Source organism: Tribolium castaneum, chromosome 5 (assembly GCF_031307605.1).
Source record: "Tribolium castaneum strain GA2 chromosome 5, icTriCast1.1, whole genome shotgun sequence".
Classification (NCBI taxonomy): domain Eukaryota; kingdom Metazoa; phylum Arthropoda; class Insecta; order Coleoptera; family Tenebrionidae; genus Tribolium; species Tribolium castaneum.
In genome coordinates, this window is record NC_087398.1 from 4,203,622 (window position 1) to 4,223,698 (window position 20,077).

General features: G+C 30.3%; 1 protein-coding gene across 9 annotated transcripts; it reads left to right on the plus strand.

Annotated features, from left to right (window-relative positions):
• Nucleotides 1–3,953: 3,953 nt before the first annotated feature.
• On the plus strand, nt 3,954–15,545 carry LOC657933 (transposable element P transposase). Of its 9 annotated transcripts, none has more exons than XM_064356918.1 (16): nt 3,954–3,972; nt 5,007–5,197; nt 5,254–5,427; nt 5,497–6,909; nt 6,959–7,101; nt 7,259–7,351; nt 7,408–7,461; nt 7,524–8,754; nt 8,810–8,956; nt 9,006–9,176; nt 9,303–9,489; nt 9,542–10,305; nt 10,365–13,674; nt 14,604–14,794; nt 14,851–15,063; nt 15,133–15,545. In XM_064356918.1, exons 4-11 carry the CDS (start codon nt 6,835–6,837, stop codon nt 9,486–9,488), a joined length of 2,100 nt encoding a protein of 699 aa, XP_064212988.1. In that variant the 5' UTR covers nt 3,954–3,972; nt 5,007–5,197; nt 5,254–5,427; nt 5,497–6,834; the 3' UTR covers nt 9,489; nt 9,542–10,305; nt 10,365–13,674; nt 14,604–14,794; nt 14,851–15,063; nt 15,133–15,545. The 9 variants fall into 9 exon arrangements, 8 of the variants coding, with proteins under 8 accessions (XP_064212988.1, XP_064212987.1, XP_064212985.1 ...); XM_064356917.1 differs by lacking the exon at nt 3,954–3,972 and adding an exon at nt 4,062–4,344; XM_064356915.1 differs by lacking the exon at nt 3,954–3,972 and adding an exon at nt 4,320–4,344 and having other exon boundaries at nt 4,992–5,197.
• The last annotated feature ends 4,532 nt before the right edge of the window (nt 15,546–20,077 follow it).

The following is a 20,077-nucleotide window of genomic DNA, read 5'->3' on the forward strand; positions in this document are numbered from 1 at the left end:
TAAATGATAATGAAAATGCTGTATTAGGAATCGACAAGAAAACAAAATTCAACTTAACATTTAATCATCTATCAGATGATAACGAATCAATGCCGCATGTTGAAACTTTTAATGATAATAACGAAGCCTTTGCTTATGTTTGTGGTTATTTGGCAAAACAATATAAAAAAATCGAATGTGACGAATGTAAGCAATTCATTATTGGAAAAGGGGTCGAAAATTTTAATTCAATTATAAAAGAAAAAAGCAGAGGCTATTTAACATTTCCGGCAGAGTATTTATATTATTTTCTTCAAGAACTCGAAATTTTACTTAGTGACATCTTTAAAAACGAATTACGACAAAATACTCTTTACAAAATTACCGAAATTCTAAAAAATTATCAGTTCAGAAATAAACTTGGATGTTCGGTACATGCAGAAACTCTAATGAACGAGATTGTTCATAAGTTCATTGTTCTGAGACTAAATTTAACGTGTAAAAAAGAAGCCAAAAAACGATCCAGCGAAAGCAAATCTAAACACTTTGCAAAAATGGCCAAATTGTGTTAATTTCACTAATTACCCATATTTGTCATCACAAAAGAAGTTCACTTGAAAGTCTGGTTAGTTTTAAATTTCTACAATATTTCTTTATTTTACTGAATGTATTGTCTCATTTCAGTTAAAATTGAAACAAGGCTGATTCCTGTATGCAAATGAGCTTGCTTGCAAAGACGGTTACACTCGATGGATTGAAGCTTTTTCTACACACCTACAAGTAGTACATAGTTCAAAACCATTTTGACTATGGTGATAAGCGTTGCTGTATTCTAACACTTTCGAAAATCAAGTGCAACTACCGTTTGTACAGACTATTCAAGAGATTATTGTATTGAAACCATTTTACTGCTAAATAAATCAATTCCACTTTAAAGATCATACTTGTGATTCATTAACTAATATAATTCCTGGCACAGGTTCTTAGATAGTCGTAAACACCGTAAACAGCCTTAGACCACAGAATTTAATATGTTGTGTCAATATGACGTAAGTTTGAAAATTAGTCAAAAATTTGTAGAACAGCTCCATCTGCTGAACAATGTTGAAAAAAGTTCCCGACCTTGCCAGTTGCTAGCATTGCGTTCAGTTGACATTTTTATATGGGGAATTAAAGGGAGTTGTGACACCATATATCATACATCATCATACTGTGTACTAATTTTTTTGTCTCCCTTGTGTGCACTTCATTTTTGTGCTCAAGTGGCCCAATAGAAAAACAGGGCAAAAAGCGAATTTTAACTTTTAACAAAGGTACCTTGAAAAACGGGGTAGATCTGATAAAAAATGGTGTGTGCCGAACAAGCCCATATAGTTTTGCTTTTCTTAAACATACCTTTGAAAACAAGGTCAAAATGCTTAAAAGGTGTTGTGTGCTGAAGGGGCCTTTATAGTAGTATTTATACTTTGACAATTTGAAACGGACTTTATGTATAGCCAAACACTTCCTTGTTTTCTTATGTCTTACTTATAAACAAAAAATAAAGAGCTAAAAAATCTAACAAAGGAAAATAACTTGAAGACGACACGCCAATCGAATAAGGATTTAGTGAGAATAGATAAACAAGTAAAAATAAGAAAAAACTAAAAAAATATTAGTTACCATAGAAACAAAAAAAACAATGATACGACCAAAAACAAATTAAAGAGAAATTTTGAGAGCAAAGTAAAAGCTAGTCAAGAAAACAAGCTTTTCTACAAAGTAATAAAAAACAAAAAGAAAAAACAACAGTAACAAAAAACAAACAGATTTAGTAGGAAACTAGTCGATTAAACCAATTTTGTTTCTGTAACTAGACCCAAAAAAGTAACTTCGTCAAAAAAACACAGCAACACAAGTACATGTTTTACGAAAAAATGTAATAATGGCAATATTTTTTCTAAAACAAAAACTTCTTAAATACCTGCAGTAATTTTTAAAAGATATCTTAGAAAAGAAAAGAGAAATTTAAAAATCTAGTGCATGTTTGGTGACTTTACAAAGAACTTTTCAGGTATTTTGATTTAATTTTTGAAACTCCCTTGAATTTTTAGAGAACTTGAGCTAGAACTGGGTTGTACTTCATACAAATAAACTAAATAAAAACAAAGAATAGTTTAAAATTTCAGAGAAAATTGATAAAAAGAGTGAAATTAAAAGCAGACACATTTACTGATTTGTTTTTATCAGATTCCAAGGCTCGAAAATTAATAGAATTTTTCAGTTTACAATACAAAACTAAAGTATTTTTTAATAAAACATCTTTAGAAACTTTTATTGATCGTTTCTAATACTAGGTTTCTACTTCTTTATAAAAATGTATTACACAAAAACTGAGAATACTAGAAAAATAAGGTTTTAACCATTTTAAGAAGCAAAGTTCAAGTTGTAGGTAATAGTTATTTAGCCTTTTGCAATTTGAGTATCAAATCATGAATCACTAATCAGTAAGAAATACTCAACTGTTAATGTTTTTATTTTTTATAGAATGAAAAAATATACAAGTTTTATTAAGAGAATAATTCATATTTTAACTTTTCGAATGCAACTGCAACCGTTCTTCTTTCAAGCTGACCCTATTTGATTTTTCAATTATTTTTGAATTTAATGAAGAGAATTTTACAATAAATTTGCTTTTTCAAAAAAAAAAAACTGAGCAAGCTCTTCCAAAAAAAAAGCTGCAAAACGTCAGCATGTATATAGGTGATACACAAAATTTGTATCCATAAATTTTGTGCAAAATTATTTACATAAATATTTTAATGGTTCATCAAAAAACTTCAGAAAAACTTAGAGAAACTTGTAGTACTTATCTAATGCCCTAAAAACGTTAAAATTTTATGACATACAGTCCATCACGTCAGATCAATTATTAATAAGTATTTATAAAAATTCGAGTAAAAACGTAAAATTTTTACAGTAGATAGATGCACTCCTTTTACCAAAAAGGCACAGTACTTTAAACAACAGAAATTAAACAAATCTTTCAATTTACATGGATTAGTTCACGACGGCGTTTAATAATAATAATAATAATAATAATAATAATAATAAAAATTATAAATAAGTGTTTATTTTTTGTGTAGTCGAACCACAGATGCTTGCCTTTGATGAACTGAAGGTTGAATTACGACCTCTGAGAATACTCAAAATACCAAAAAAAAATTATGTATCTACTTAAATAAAAAAAATCCTTTAAATATTTAAATCCTTTGTGAGAATACACAGTAGTATGACTAGACATTTCTCCTTTCCAGACATCCTTTTTCCAGTCAGTGATTTAATTATTGTCACTAAATAACATAGGTACAGCATGTACTACCAAATTAGTGGTAAATTTAATACAAAACCATAGATTCTTTAACTTTAAATATTCTCTAAAGATCGACTGTACAGTAAAATAGCGATACAGGACTGTACTTTTTTTGTCATTTTATTTTCTATTTACAGAGATTTAAAACTATGTAAAAAACTAAAGAACAGAGCTGATATTTTTAATTTTTCACTAATATGTGGAGGTAGAAACTATGACACAAATGTGTACAATTTTATACCTAGTGTCTTTATTTCATTCCAAAGTTACCAACTTAATTTCAAACTAACTAAAAACATAATAATTTTTTCAAAGAGATTAAAAACTGGAGAAAATATAAACACTTACAAATTTTACTTTTTCTTTTTTATTAGTTTTTTATTACTTTTTCAAAATTTGTTATCGATTTTTTTCAAAACAAGTAAAGTTATAATTAAGGAGGTAAAGTAATAAAGACTGATTTGCTGGATAAGAAAAAAGAATAAAATAATTACAGGGTCAGTCAACTATTGACCATTTCTGAAATTTTGTTATATGTTAACTGCAGCTATATTGTCAACTTTGACTTGAGTTTTTTTCAAAAAATCCGACAACTATTTACATTTAATTTTATTACTGTGACGGGTAGGAATGTATTGTAGGTAAGTACATGGTGTTTGTTAAATGAGAGCAGACTTTATTTTTTACACTGGGAGAGCTTGTATGCAGTGCCACCCTCAAACAAGTCCATTTGTTCTCCAGCCACCAATTCGCCAAATTGCAGTCTCGATAGTAATAATTGTGCGATTCGGCATCGCGGTGTGGTTGCATATGCTCGTGGCCGCCCTGTCGGCCTCCGCCATGTGTCCCATTCTGGGCCCGTGCCCCCGACATGGAATCCGTTTCTAGATCAGACCCCCTAGGTGGACCCCCCAAATGCACATTTTGAAAGTAAAAAAATATCAAGCAAAACACCCCGATTTTCAAGGGTAAATAAAAAGCAGTGACCCCTTAACCACACAGCACTTTTTAAGGTAAAACACCCCGAATTTCAAGGGTAAACAGAAAAGCAGAAAAAATCGTGAAAACACCCCCGTTGAAAATGTGAGCCAGACGTAACAAAACTGAATCTGTGGTTTTTGTTGAAAAAAATGTAAAATGTGAGCCAGATTTTTTATGCCAAAAATATAGGAAACAACCCAGTATTCTTTTATTGTTATACATATACCCTGGGACCGTATTCTTTTTTATTTTTTATGATTTCTAAAAAAATGTGATATATGTAGCTATTAAAATTATTGACTCGATTGGTATGCAACCAATATTACACGCAATTTTATTTTTCATGTTGGCATTGGCAATTCTACGTACAATCTGATCTGTCAGTCTGTCACCATCAGCTGTTTTCTTTACTCATTTATCTAATTGTCTACTTGAAATCTGTGACTTGATACTAGACTTTTAAAATCGCTGTAGCCCGACAATTAAATTAAACCTGATCTTTCTTCCCCTACCACTTTGTTAATCACCCCCCCCCCACAACTGATGATTGTCAGTACTGCCAAATGTTTTTGGTTATGTTTTGATGGTGTTTTCATTATCAAGTAAGAAATGAACTGTAATTACCGAAAATAATTAATAACGTAAAGAAATAATTCAAAAACAATAATTGTAGTGTCAGTTGTTGTGTTGTAAGGTAAATAAACGCGTCTCCACGATCAGCTGATCGGCTTCTCGGATTATTGCCTGTGAAGGTGGCGCAATTGTTGGAAAGCAGTGAAAGCACGTGTATTTCATTTGTCGAGTGTGTCGAGCTACACGTCATTTTCAAAGGGGAAGTTTTAAGAAGTCTCTTGATCTAGGTTCACGAAAGCGAGAAAAATCATGGTAAATTTTTCAATTGTTTATGAATTATACCTACAAATAATATAATGCATTTTCAGCCAACAAGATTTGAAGACATTCTAAAGGACTTGAAATTAGACTCTAAGGATAGACAAATACTTGAATTGTGCCATAAGCATGAGTTGGAGTTGGAGTTACTAAAAAAAGGCAATGAGTTGGAGTTACTAAAAAAAGACCATGAGCACCAACTTGATAAGCTGAAAACAGAACTTGTAAGTTAACGTCATTTGGATTGTTTGGTATTGATTTAATTAAAGTAAATTTTCATTGCTACCTTTTAGTCAGCTGCCAACTGGGAAAACTTAAAACATTTGAAACTCGTGCAAGTAAGAAGTTTCATTGACTCGTTCGATAATGTCAAAAAGTTGGATCAAAATATTTCAAGAAAAGTTAGATTTACAAAATTTGCTAAGGAGAATGAAGACCGATTGAAGTCATGGAACTTATCAACTGAATCTTTTTGTCAAATCTTTCAACACTTGTACGTCAAATTGTGCGACTCCGCTCACCCTGTATTCACCACTGAAGACACACTGGAAATAGGGGGGTCGCACCTGGAAGATAAAGAAATTCGAATAATCGGATTTTTATGGGAAATGTACCCACTGCCGCCAGAAAAATTATTAATTAGAATAATGGATAAATCAGAAAGTGTTGAAGTTATGAAAATAAAAACCGAATTATAGAGATATAAGGTTTTTCATGTGATTCAAAAAATTATTCATTACCTATTTAGTAAAAAAAAAGGATTATTAATTTATTATAGTTTCCAATTGATTTATTATTAATAATTGACAACGAAAAGGATTAATATCCAAACGGTATTGTGTCAAAGTTTTTTAGAATAACTCTCTTATCATAAACAACACCAAATTCTTTTGTTTCTATTTTATTTAAAAGTTCTTTAGTTTTAGTATCTCTGGTAATTCGATTATACTGTGGGTGGTGTTAGAAAGTATGGTGCTCCAACTCCCTTCATTTGTTTTAAACTGGAACGAACTGACGAGGTCGGGAACCATTTCATACATTGGCCATTAGATAGCGCTTTTTGAATTTGATGTAAAGGTATCCTTATTACCGATCACAATTTTGAATTTCAAAAATGCTTCAAATTTGATTTCAGTGACAGTAGCATTTTGGCAGATAAGATTCAATTTACTGAAAAAAGGAAGATAGTGATACTATTATCGGTCTTTAATTGAGTGACGGGCACATCAAACTGATATTTTGTGATGATTTGTGTTTTCAGTGTAATTTTAATACACTTGTGTATGTAAAATTTTCACAAGAAGTGGCTCCCAAAGACAAGTTCACACACTTACATACGTAAGAGACTTACACCCAATTGTAATTAATTTCTTCCTGTAGTTTTGAATAAAAATATTAATAACTTTATTAATTACTATGATTTCTTATTTTATACGAAATTACTACGAAGAAATATAAAAATAAAACAACCCTGGCCTTTTGAAGTAAGTTATTAAAACAGATTTCATATTTATAGTAATTGCTATTAAAATATAATTATGTATAGAGTTGTCTGCTATCATTTGTAAGTGAAGTTGTGTAGAAGTCATAGTCAAAAGTTGCAGCAGAGAAGTTTATTAAAGGTTTGCAAAATGCCTAAAACATGCTGCATATGTTTATCTTCAAAAGGAGAAAGTAAAAACTCAACATTCTTCCCTATCCCGAGAGTATAAATTAGAAGGTGTTTATTATTTTGAAATGTTATGTCCTTTGTAGAGCAATGAAGACTTAAAAAAGTGGGAATATATTTTAAAACGAGAAATCCCCACAGTAGGATATATTTGTCATCAACACTTTGATGAAAATTATTTAATACGACAAGCACGGAGGATTATGCTTAATAAACAAAAAATTTATTCGTAAGTCAAAAGTATTAGAATTCCAAATAAAATTATTGATCATTCTTAAAAAAATACTGTAATTAAGCTCATCATTTAATCAATACATTTACTTGGAAGCTTATATATTTTCAATAAATCTTTATTACATTTTAAAACCTTTTATATCTCCTTAAAGTGTTGAATTAGAGTTTCAAAGTTATACACCAGTCGTCCGTGATGGTGATGAACACCATGGTGAACATGTTAAAAACACAACAGAGTATAATCAGTAAGTGCCACATACAATCCATGCAATTTCAACAACATTTCTTTTGCGAATTTCAGATTTTCCAATCCTCCTGCATTGTCTAACATTCAAGTGATAACAGATAGTAATTCGTAAGTGCCATCTAAAAAGAAATTTAAATTATAAATCTTTCTTCAATTTCAATCAATTTCAGAAATATTTGTGGTACAAATTCCAAATTACTTAATAATTTAATCACCAAAAATATGAATATTTTATCCCTTTTTGAAGGCATTTTGACCAACAAAATAATTATGCTTTTGCCACCTGAATGGGCGGTTCACAAAAACGAAAAGTATATAATATATTCTAAATTACTTGTTAAATGCCACAACTCATTACATCCTGAAATTGAAAAGTCCATAACCATAGATAGAGCCCTACGTCCACGAGTTTATATAAATAACATTAAAATTTTTTATCCAAAACATAAAGTGATTACAAGTCCTGAGTTACTACAAGAGTTGATAAACAAAGTTGCTGTTAAAAAATATCATGCAAAGAAATTGAAGACAAGTGCATATAAAAATAAATTTTTCTATATTAAGAAACAAAAATCAAAATTGAGAGATTTGGTGGCCACAAAAAGAAAGCAAGAAGTAAATATTTATAAATTAGAACACTTTATTGGAAATCTACCAGAACAACAAAAAGAATTAGTTTCAACCTGTTTAGAAACTTCCCAAAAAAATAAGCATGGGGTACGATACACACAAAATTGGGTATATACTTGTCTTCTAATGAGAATAAAAAGCCCCAAATTATATGAGCATATGAGAAGAGAAAAACTTATGCCATTACCTTGCCATAACACATTATTAAATTATATAAAAAAAATTGACGGCAATTTTGGTTTTAAAACAAAATTATTTGATGTTTTAAAAGAAAAAACTAAATTTATGAAAGAGTGGGAAAAACACGGATGTCTTTTATTGGATGAATGTAAAATTTCTCCATCAAAGCATTTTGACAAGACAAAAATGGAGTTACTGGGCTTTGTGAATTTAGGGGAATACACTCCCGAAAAAGACAGAGACAGTTTGGGAGATCATGCCCTAGTACTGATGTTTCAACCTTTTGCCGGAAAATCTATTCAAGCACTAGGATGTTTTTTGTCAAAGGGAAATGTTACGGGTGCTGTTCAAGCGAAATTAGTGCTTGAATGTATTCTCCATTGCGAAAATGCCGGGCTCTACATTGACGCGGTAACAAGCGATGGGGCTGCTTGGAATCGGTCTATGTGGAAAGAATTTGGAATAGAGGACCCATTGCGTCCGTGGTGTGTTCACCCAGTTGACAAAGGACGATTGCTTAGATTTGCTTCAGACTGGCCGCATTTGATCAAATGTTTACGCAATTTATTAATATCAAAAAAGGAGTTTATAGTAAGAATATTACATGTTTATCTTTCCATAATGCATTGCATTGCTCTTTTTTAAGACGCCTGAAGGAATTGTGAAACATTCTCATTTTGATATCTTATATAAACATGAATTAAAATATGAATTTAAAATTGGATTTAAACTATCGTATAAACACATTTGGCCAAAAAATTATGAAAAAATGTCCGCAAAATTAGCTTTCCAAGTAAAATTCGTACCTCTTGTGATATATTTCCGTTTACCGTTTATTTTAGCTTTTTAGCAATAGCGTAGCTCTAGCTTTAAGATCTTACGCCAATGAAGTACCAGGTTTATTTGATTCGGAACCAACTTCAAAATTCTGTGAACGTGTAAATAAAATTATAGATATTATGAACTCTTCTTTACCCAGTAAAGCTCTGAAATATGATTCAGAAGATTACAAGGTAAGTACAAATAAATAAACACAGTTAAAGAATAATACATATCACAGTTTTTAATAGTTTGTATTTTTAATGAATATGTAGGTATACACACATGTTAACTAGGTTTAATGAGCTTATTATTTTTAGGATTTGGAAGGATTTTTGATTTATTTAGATCTATGGGAGCAGTGTTCACCCAAACAAAATTTTATATCTAAATCTACATTTGATGGCATGAGAGCTACAATTTCGGCGACCTTAAATTTATTAAAATATTTACATGCTTTGGGATTTAAATACTTAATGACAACGAGACTTAATCAAGACTCTTGAAGTAATAACGCTTTTATTCACTTGAACAGAGTATAAAAAAAACAAAATTTTAGCACTTCTTTGGAATGATGCGCGCAGCTGGAGGATGCAATAATCATGCAGAATCTTTACAAATCGGCCAAATTTTTCGTTTAATGTCCCTATATTCACTTGTAAAACCTCCTCGGGGCAGTAACATATCAGGAGGGGAAATGTTAAAAACTTTAATAAGTGTAAATGATAATGAAAATGCTGTATTAGGAATCGACAAGAAAACAAAATTCAACTTAACATTTAATCATCTATCAGATGATAACGAATCAATGCCGCATGTTGAAACTTTTAATGATAATAACGAAGCCTTTGCTTATGTTTGTGGTTATTTGGCAAAACAATATAAAAAAATCGAATGTGACGAATGTAAGCAATTCATTATTGGAAAAGGGGTCGAAAATTTTAATTCAATTATAAAAGAAAAAAGCAGAGGCTATTTAACATTTCCGGCAGAGTATTTATATTATTTTCTTCAAGAACTCGAAATTTTACTTAGTGACATCTTTAAAAACGAATTACGACAAAATACTCTTTACAAAATTACCGAAATTCTAAAAAATTATCAGTTCAGAAATAAACTTGGATGTTCGGTACATGCAGAAACTCTAATGAACGAGATTGTTCATAAGTTCATTGTTCTGAGACTAAATTTAACGTGTAAAAAAGAAGCCAAAAAACGATCCAGCGAAAGCAAATCTAAACACTTTGCAAAAATGGCCAAATTGTGTTAATTTCACTAATTACCCATATTTGTCATCACAAAAGAAGTTCACTTGAAAGTCTGGTTAGTTTTAAATTTCTACAATATTTCTTTATTTTACTGAATGTATTGTCTCATTTCAGTTAAAATTGAAACAAGGCTGATTCCTGTATGCAAATGAGCTTGCTTGCAAAGACGGTTACACTCGATGGATTGAAGCTTTTTCTACACACCTACAAGTAGTACATAGTTCAAAACCATTTTGACTATGGTGATAAGCGTTGCTGTATTCTAACACTTTCGAAAATCAAGTGCAACTACCGTTTGTACAGACTATTCAAGAGATTATTGTATTGAAACCATTTTACTGCTAAATAAATCAATTCCACTTTAAAGATCATACTTGTGATTCATTAACTAATATAATTCCTGGCACAGGTTCGTAGATAGTCGTAAACACCGTAAACAGCCTTAGACCACAGAATTTAATATGTTGTGTCAATATGACGTAAGTTTGAAAATTAGTCAAAAATTTGTAGAACAGCTCCATCTGCTGAACAATGTTGAAAAAAGTTCCCGACCTTGCCAGTTGCTAGCATTGCGTTCAGTTGACATTTTTATATGGGGAATTAAAGGGAGTTGTGACACCATATATCATACATCATCATACTGTGTACTAATTTTTTTGTCTCCCTTGTGTGCACTTCATTTTTGTGCTCAAGTGGCCCAATAGAAAAACAGGGCAAAAAGCGAATTTTAACTTTTAACAAAGGTACCTTGAAAAACGGGGTAGATCTGATAAAAAATGGTGTGTGCCGAACAAGCCCATATAGTTTTGCTTTTCTTAAACATACCTTTGAAAACAAGGTCAAAATGCTTAAAAGGTGTTGTGTGCTGAAGGGGCCTTTATAGTAGTATTTATACTTTGACAATTTGAAACGGACTTTATGTATAGCCAAACACTTCCTTGTTTTCTTATGTCTTACTTATAAACAAAAAATAAAGAGCTAAAAAATCTAACAAAGGAAAATAACTTGAAGACGACACGCCAATCGAATAAGGATTTAGTGAGAATAGATAAACAAGTAAAAATAAGAAAAAACTAAAAAAATATTAGTTACCATAGAAACAAAAAAAACAATGATACGACCAAAAACAAATTAAAGAGAAATTTTGAGAGCAAAGTAAAAGCTAGTCAAGAAAACAAGCTTTTCTACAAAGTAATAAAAAACAAAAAGAAAAAACAACAGTAACAAAAAACAAACAGATTTAGTAGGAAACTAGTCGATTAAACCAATTTTGTTTCTGTAACTAGACCCAAAAAAGTAACTTCGTCAAAAAAACACAGCAACACAAGTACATGTTTTACGAAAAAATGTAATAATGGCAATATTTTTTCTAAAACAAAAACTTCTTAAATACCTGCAGTAATTTTTAAAAGATATCTTAGAAAAGAAAAGAGAAATTTAAAAATCTAGTGCATGTTTGGTGACTTTACAAAGAACTTTTCAGGTATTTTGATTTAATTTTTGAAACTCCCTTGAATTTTTAGAGAACTTGAGCTAGAACTGGGTTGTACTTCATACAAATAAACTAAATAAAAACAAAGAATAGTTTAAAATTTCAGAGAAAATTGATAAAAAGAGTGAAATTAAAAGCAGACACATTTACTGATTTGTTTTTATCAGATTCCAAGGCTCGAAAATTAATAGAATTTTTCAGTTTACAATACAAAACTAAAGTATTTTTTAATAAAACATCTTTAGAAACTTTTATTGATCGTTTCTAATACTAGGTTTCTACTTCTTTATAAAAATGTATTACACAAAAACTGAGAATACTAGAAAAATAAGGTTTTAACCATTTTAAGAAGCAAAGTTCAAGTTGTAGGTAATAGTTATTTAGCCTTTTGCAATTTGAGTATCAAATCATGAATCACTAATCAGTAAGAAATACTCAACTGTTAATGTTTTTATTTTTTATAGAATGAAAAAATATACAAGTTTTATTAAGAGAATAATTCATATTTTAACTTTTCGAATGCAACTGCAACCGTTCTTCTTTCAAGCTGACCCTATTTGATTTTTCAATTATTTTTGAATTTAATGAAGAGAATTTTACAATAAATTTGCTTTTTCAAAAAAAAAAAAACTGAGCAAGCTCTTCCAAAAAAAAAGCTGCAAAACGTCAGCATGTATATAGGTGATACACAAAATTTGTATCCATAAATTTTGTGCAAAATTATTTACATAAATATTTTAATGGTTCATCAAAAAACTTCAGAAAAACTTAGAGAAACTTGTAGTACTTATCTAATGCCCTAAAAACGTTAAAATTTTATGACATACAGTCCATCACGTCAGATCAATTATTAATAAGTATTTATAAAAATTCGAGTAAAAACGTAAAATTTTTACAGTAGATAGATGCACTCCTTTTACCAAAAAGGCACAGTACTTTAAACAACAGAAATTAAACAAATCTTTCAATTTACATGGATTAGTTCACGACGGCGTTTAATAATAATAATAATAATAATAATAATAATAATAAAAATTATAAATAAGTGTTTATTTTTTGTGTAGTCGAACCACAGATGCTTGCCTTTGATGAACTGAAGGTTGAATTACGACCTCTGAGAATACTCAAAATACCAAAAAAAAATTATGTATCTACTTAAATAAAAAAAATCCTTTAAATATTTAAATCCTTTGTGAGAATACACAGTAGTATGACTAGACATTTCTCCTTTCCAGACATCCTTTTTCCAGTCAGTGATTTAATTATTGTCACTAAATAACATAGGTACAGCATGTACTACCAAATTAGTGGTAAATTTAATACAAAACCATAGATTCTTTAACTTTAAATATTCTCTAAAGATCGACTGTACAGTAAAATAGCGATACAGGACTGTACTTTTTTTGTCATTTTATTTTCTATTTACAGAGATTTAAAACTATGTAAAAAACTAAAGAACAGAGCTGATATTTTTAATTTTTCACTAATATGTGGAGGTAGAAACTATGACACAAATGTGTACAATTTTATACCTAGTGTCTTTATTTCATTCCAAAGTTACCAACTTAATTTCAAACTAACTAAAAACATAATAATTTTTTCAAAGAGATTAAAAACTGGAGAAAATATAAACACTTACAAATTTTACTTTTTCTTTTTTATTAGTTTTTTATTACTTTTTCAAAATTTGTTATCGATTTTTTTCAAAACAAGTAAAGTTATAATTAAGGAGGTAAAGTAATAAAGACTGATTTGCTGGATAAGAAAAAAGAATAAAATAATTACAGGGTCAGTCAACTATTGACCATTTCTGAAATTTTGTTATATGTTAACTGCAGCTATATTGTCAACTTTGACTTGAGTTTTTTTCAAAAAATCCGACAACTATTTACATTTAATTTTATTACTGTGACGGGTAGGAATGTATTGTAGGTAAGTACATGGTGTTTGTTAAATGAGAGCAGACTTTATTTTTTACACTGGGAGAGCTTGTATGCAGTGCCACCCTCAAACAAGTCCATTTGTTCTCCAGCCACCAATTCGCCAAATTGCAGTCTCGATAGTAATAATTGTGCGATTCGGCATCGCGGTGTGGTTGCATATGCTCGTGGCCGCCCTGTCGGCCTCCGCCATGTGTCCCATTCTGGGCCCGTGCCCCCGACATGGAATCCGTTTCTAGATCAGACCCCCTAGGTGGACCCCCCAAATGCACATTTTGAAAGTAAAAAAATATCAAGCAAAACACCCCGATTTTCAAGGGTAAATAAAAAGCAGTGACCCCTTAACCACACAGCACTTTTTAAGGTAAAACACCCCGAATTTCAAGGGTAAACAGAAAAGCAGAAAAAATCGTGAAAACACCCCCGTTGAAAATGTGAGCCAGACGTAACAAAACTGAATCTGTGGTTTTTGTTGAAAAAAATGTAAAATGTGAGCCAGATTTTTTATGCCAAAAATATAGGAAACAACCCAGTATTCTTTTATTGTTATACATATACCCTGGGACCGTATTCTTTTTTATTTTTTATGATTTCTAAAAAAATGTGATATATGTAGCTATTAAAATTATTGACTCGATTGGTATGCAACCAATATTACACGCAATTTTATTTTTCATGTTGGCATTGGCAATTCTACGTACAATCTGATCTGTCAGTCTGTCACCATCAGCTGTTTTCTTTACTCATTTATCTAATTGTCTACACAACTGATGATTGTCAGTACTGCCAAATGTTTTTGGTTATGTTTTGATGGTGTTTTCATTATCAAGTAAGAAATGAACTGTAATTACCGAAAATAATTAATAACGTAAAGAAATAATTCAAAAACAATAATTGTAGTGTCAGTTGTTGTGTTGTAAGGTAAATAAACGCGTCTCCACGATCAGCTGATCGGCTTCTCGGATTATTGCCTGTGAAGGTGGCGCAATTGTTGGAAAGCAGTGAAAGCACGTGTATTTCATTTGTCGAGTGTGTCGAGCTACACGTCATTTTCAAAGGGGAAGTTTTAAGAAGTCTCTTGATCTAGGTTCACAAAAGCGAGAAAAATCATGGTAAATTTTTCAATTGTTTATGAATTATACCTACAAATAATATAATGCATTTTCAGCCAACAAGATTTGAAGACATTCTAAAGGACTTGAAATTAGACTCTAAGGATAGACAAATACTTGAATTGTGCCATAAGCATGAGTTGGAGTTGGAGTTACTAAAAAAAGGCAATGAGTTGGAGTTAGAGTTACTAAAAAAAGGCAATGAGTTGGAGTTAGAGTTACTAAAAAAAGACCATGAGCACCAACTTGATAAGCTGAAAACAGAACTTGTAAGTTAACGTCATTTGGATTGTTTGGTATTGATTTAATTAAAGTAAATTTTCATTGCTACCTTTTAGTCAGCTGCCAACTGGGAAAACTTAAAACATTTGAAACTCGTGCAAGTAAGAAGTTTCATTGACTCGTTCGATAATGTCAAAAAGTTGGATCAAAATATTTCAAGAAAAGTTAGATTTACAAAATTTGCTAAGGAGAATGAAGACCGATTGAAGTCATGGAACTTATCAACTGAATCTTTTTGTCAAATCTTTCAACACTTGTACGTCAAATTGTGCGACTCCGCTCACCCTGTATTCACCACTGAAGACACACTGGAAATAGGGGGGTCGCACCTGGAAGATAAAGAAATTCGAATAATCGGATTTTTATGGGAAATGTACCCACTGCCCCCAGAAAAATTATTAATTAGAATAATGGATAAATCAGAAAGTGTTGAAGTTATGAAAATAAAAACCGAATTATAGAGATATAAGGTTTTTCATGTGATTCAAAAAATTATTCATTACCTATTTAGTAAAAAAAAAGGATTATTAATTTATTATAGTTTCCAATTGATTTATTATTAATAATTGACAACGAAAAGGATTAATATCCAAACGGTATTGTGTCAAAGTTTTCTAGAATAACTCTCTTATCATAAACAACACCAAATTCTTTTGTTTCTATTTTATTTAAAAGTTCTTTAGTTTTAGTATCTCTGGCAATTCGATTATACTGTGTACTAATTTTTTTGTCTCCCTTGTGTGCACTTCATTTTTGTGCTCAAGTGGCCCAATAGAAAAACAGGGCAAAAAGCGAATTTTAACTTTTAACAAAGGTACCTTGAAAAACGGGGTAGATCTGATAAAAAATGGTGTGTGCCGAACAAGCCCATATAGTTTTGCTTTTCTTAAACATACCTTTGAAAACAAGGTCAAAATGCTTAAAAGGTGTTGTGTGCTGAAGGGGCCTTTATAGTAGTATTTATACTTTGACAATTTGAAACGGACTTTATGTATAGCCAAACACTTCCTTGTTTTCTTATGTCTTACTTATAAACAAAAAATAAAGAGCTAAAAAATCTAACAAAGGAAAATAACTTGAAGACGACACGCCAATCGAATAAGGATTTAGTGAGAATAGATAAACAAGTAAAAATAAGAAAAAACTAAAAAAATATTAGTTACCATAGAAACAAAAAAAACAATGATACGACCAAAAACAAATTAAAGAGAAATTTTGAGAGCAAAGTAAAAGCTAGTCAAGAAAACAAGCTTTTCTACAAAGTAATAAAAAACAAAAAGAAAAAACAACAGTAACAAAAAACAAACAGATTTAGTAGGAAACTAGTCGATTAAACCAATTTTGTTTCTGTAACTAGACCCAAAAAAGTAACTTCGTCAAAAAAACACAGCAACACAAGTACATGTTTTACGAAAAAATGTAATAATGGCAATATTTTTTCTAAAACAAAAACTTCTTAAATACCTGCAGTAATTTTTAAAAGATATCTTAGAAAAGAAAAGAGAAATTTAAAAATCTAGTGCATGTTTGGTGACTTTACAAAGAACTTTTCAGGTATTTTGATTTAATTTTTGAAACTCCCTTGAATTTTTAGAGAACTTGAGCTAGAACTGGGTTGTACTTCATACAAATAAACTAAATAAAAACAAAGAATAGTTTAAAATTTCAGAGAAAATTGATAAAAAGAGTGAAATTAAAAGCAGACACATTTACTGATTTGTTTTTATCAGATTCCAAGGCTCGAAAATTAATAGAATTTTTCAGTTTACAATACAAAACTAAAGTATTTTTTAATAAAACATCTTTAGAAACTTTTATTGATCGTTTCTAATACTAGGTTTCTACTTCTTTATAAAAATGTATTACACAAAAACTGAGAATACTAGAAAAATAAGGTTTTAACCATTTTAAGAAGCAAAGTTCAAGTTGTAGGTAATAGTTATTTAGCCTTTTGCAATTTGAGTATCAAATCATGAATCACTAATCAGTAAGAAATACTCAACTGTTAATGTTTTTATTTTTTATAGAATGAAAAAATATACAAGTTTTATTAAGAGAATAATTCATATTTTAACTTTTCGAATGCAACTGCAACCGTTCTTCTTTCAAGCTGACCCTATTTGATTTTTCAATTATTTTTGAATTTAATGAAGAGAATTTTACAATAAATTTGCTTTTTCAAAAAAAAAAACTGAGCAAGCTCTTCCAAAAAAAAAGCTGCAAAACGTCAGCATGTATATAGGTGATACACAAAATTTGTATCCATAAATTTTGTGCAAAATTATTTACATAAATATTTTAATGGTTCATCAAAAAACTTCAGAAAAACTTAGAGAAACTTGTAGTACTTATCTAATGCCCTAAAAACGTTAAAATTTTATGACATACAGTCCATCACGTCAGATCAATTATTAATAAGTATTTATAAAAATTCGAGTAAAAACGTAAAATTTTTACAGTAGATAGATGCACTCCTTTTACCAAAAAGGCACAGTACTTTAAACAACAGAAATTAAACAAATCTTTCAATTTACATGGATTAGTTCACGACGGCGTTTAATAATAATAATAATAATAATAATAATAATAATAAAAATTATAAATAAGTGTTTATTTTTTGTGTAGTCGAACCACAGATGCTTGCCTTTGATGAACTGAAGGTTGAATTACGACCTCTGAGAATACTCAAAATACCAAAAAAAAATTATGTATCTACTTAAATAAAAAAAATCCTTTAAATATTTAAATCCTTTGTGAGAATACACAGTAGTATGACTAGACATTTCTCCTTTCCAGACATCCTTTTTCCAGTCAGTGATTTAATTATTGTCACTAAATAACATAGGTACAGCATGTACTACCAAATTAGTGGTAAATTTAATACAAAACCATAGATTCTTTAACTTTAAATATTCTCTAAAGATCGACTGTACAGTAAAATAGCGATACAGGACTGTACTTTTTTTGTCATTTTATTTTCTATTTACAGAGATTTAAAACTATGTAAAAAACTAAAGAACAGAGCTGATATTTTTAATTTTTCACTAATATGTGGAGGTAGAAACTATGACACAAATGTGTACAATTTTATACCTAGTGTCTTTATTTCATTCCAAAGTTACCAACTTAATTTCAAACTAACTAAAAACATAATAATTTTTTCAAAGAGATTAAAAACTGGAGAAAATATAAACACTTACAAATTTTACTTTTTCTTTTTTATTAGTTTTTTATTACTTTTTCAAAATTTGTTATCGATTTTTTTCAAAACAAGTAAAGTTATAATTAAGGAGGTAAAGTAATAAAGACTGATTTGCTGGATAAGAAAAAAGAATAAAATAATTACAGGGTCAGTCAACTATTGACCATTTCTGAAATTTTGTTATATGTTAACTGCAGCTATATTGTCAACTTTGACTTGAGTTTTTTTCAAAAAATCCGACAACTATTTACATTTAATTTTATTACTGTGACGGGTAGGAATGTATTGTAGGTAAGTACATGGTGTTTGTTAAATGAGAGCAGACTTTATTTTTTACACTGGGAGAGCTTGTATGCAGTGCCACCCTCAAACAAGTCCATTTGTTCTCCAGCCACCAATTCGCCAAATTGCAGTCTCGATAGTAATAATTGTGCGATTCGGCATCGCGGTGTGGTTGCATATGCTCGTGGCCGCCCTGTCGGCCTCCGCCATGTGTCCCATTCTGGGCCCGTGCCCCCGACATGGAATCCGTTTCTAGATCAGACCCCCTAGGTGGACCCCCCAAATGCACATTTTGAAAGTTTCCTACAACTGCCCCTAATGTTTTGTTTAAGTGAAAAAGTTGCACGACCCCCCTTCACGACGACAAACGGACCCCCTACCACCCATCGTAGTTTTATTTCGCTCGTTGTTGTATTTGTGTGAAATATGTGCTCCGCAAAGTTATTTGCCGTGAAATTGTGTGTGCGAGATTTTAGAGAGATTTGTTAGAGCGATGGAGACGTCAAAAAGGATAATTATGGTCGACGAATGATTTGCACGACCAGTTTCTAAGAGCCAGTGCCCGGTCTGAGGGCCAAACCGACACTGTATGTGCTTTATTGCAATTTGCAACAGGGTTTGAACACAGGAAATTAAACGACGAACAAGAAAAATCACACTAAAGTTTATGGAAAATACATACAACGAAGTTATTTCGCATGAACCCCTAATTGGCCGTTAATGACCATGTAGAAGCTCTAAAAAAGATTTATGATTTATACCTTGACAATTTGAAACGGACTTTATGTACAGCCAAACACTTCCTTGTTTTCTTGTGTCTTACTTATAAACAAAAAATAAAAAGCTAAAAAATCTAACAAAGGAAAATAACTTGAAGACGACACGCCAATCGAATAAGGATTTAGTGAGAATAGATAAACAAGTAAAAATAAGAAAAAACTAAAAAAATATTAGTTATCATAGAAACAAACAAAAAACCATGATACGACCAAAAACAAATTAAAGAGAAATTTTTAGAGCAAAGTAAAAGCTAGTCAAGAAAACAAACTTTTCTACAAGGAAATAAAAAACAAAAACAGTTTTAGAAGAAAACTAGTCGACCAAACCAATTTTGTTTTTAATTCCTGTCTCTGTAACTAGACCCAAAAAAGTAACTTTGTCAAAAAAACACAGCAACACAAGTACATGTTTTACGAAAAAATGTAATAATGGCAATATTTTTTCTAAAACAAAAACTTCTTTAATTTGCAGTAATTTTTAAAAGATATCTTAGAAAAATTTAATTTTTGAAACTCCCTCGAATTTTTAGAGAACTTGAGCTAGAACTGGGTTGTATTTCATACAAATAAACTAAATAAAAACAAAGAATCGTTTAAAATTTTAGAGAAAATTAATAAAATGAATGAAATTAAAAGCAGACATATATTTACTGGTTTGTTTATATCAGATTCCAAGGCTCGAAAATTAATAGAATTTTTCAGTTTACAATACAAAACTAAAGTATTTTTTAATTAAAC

Excerpts from the sequence above, each read along its gene's own strand:
- LOC657933 (XM_064356918.1), top strand. The coding sequence starts at position 6,835 with ATGCCTAAAACATGCTGCATATGTTTATCTTCAAAAGGAGAAAGTAAA. Across the intron at positions 7,462-7,523 it reads GTGATAACAGATAGTAATTC|AAATATTTGTGGTACAAATT; the intron begins GTAAGTGCCATC and ends AATCAATTTCAG. Across the intron at positions 9,177-9,302 it reads ATGATTCAGAAGATTACAAG|GATTTGGAAGGATTTTTGAT; the intron begins GTAAGTACAAAT and ends TATTATTTTTAG.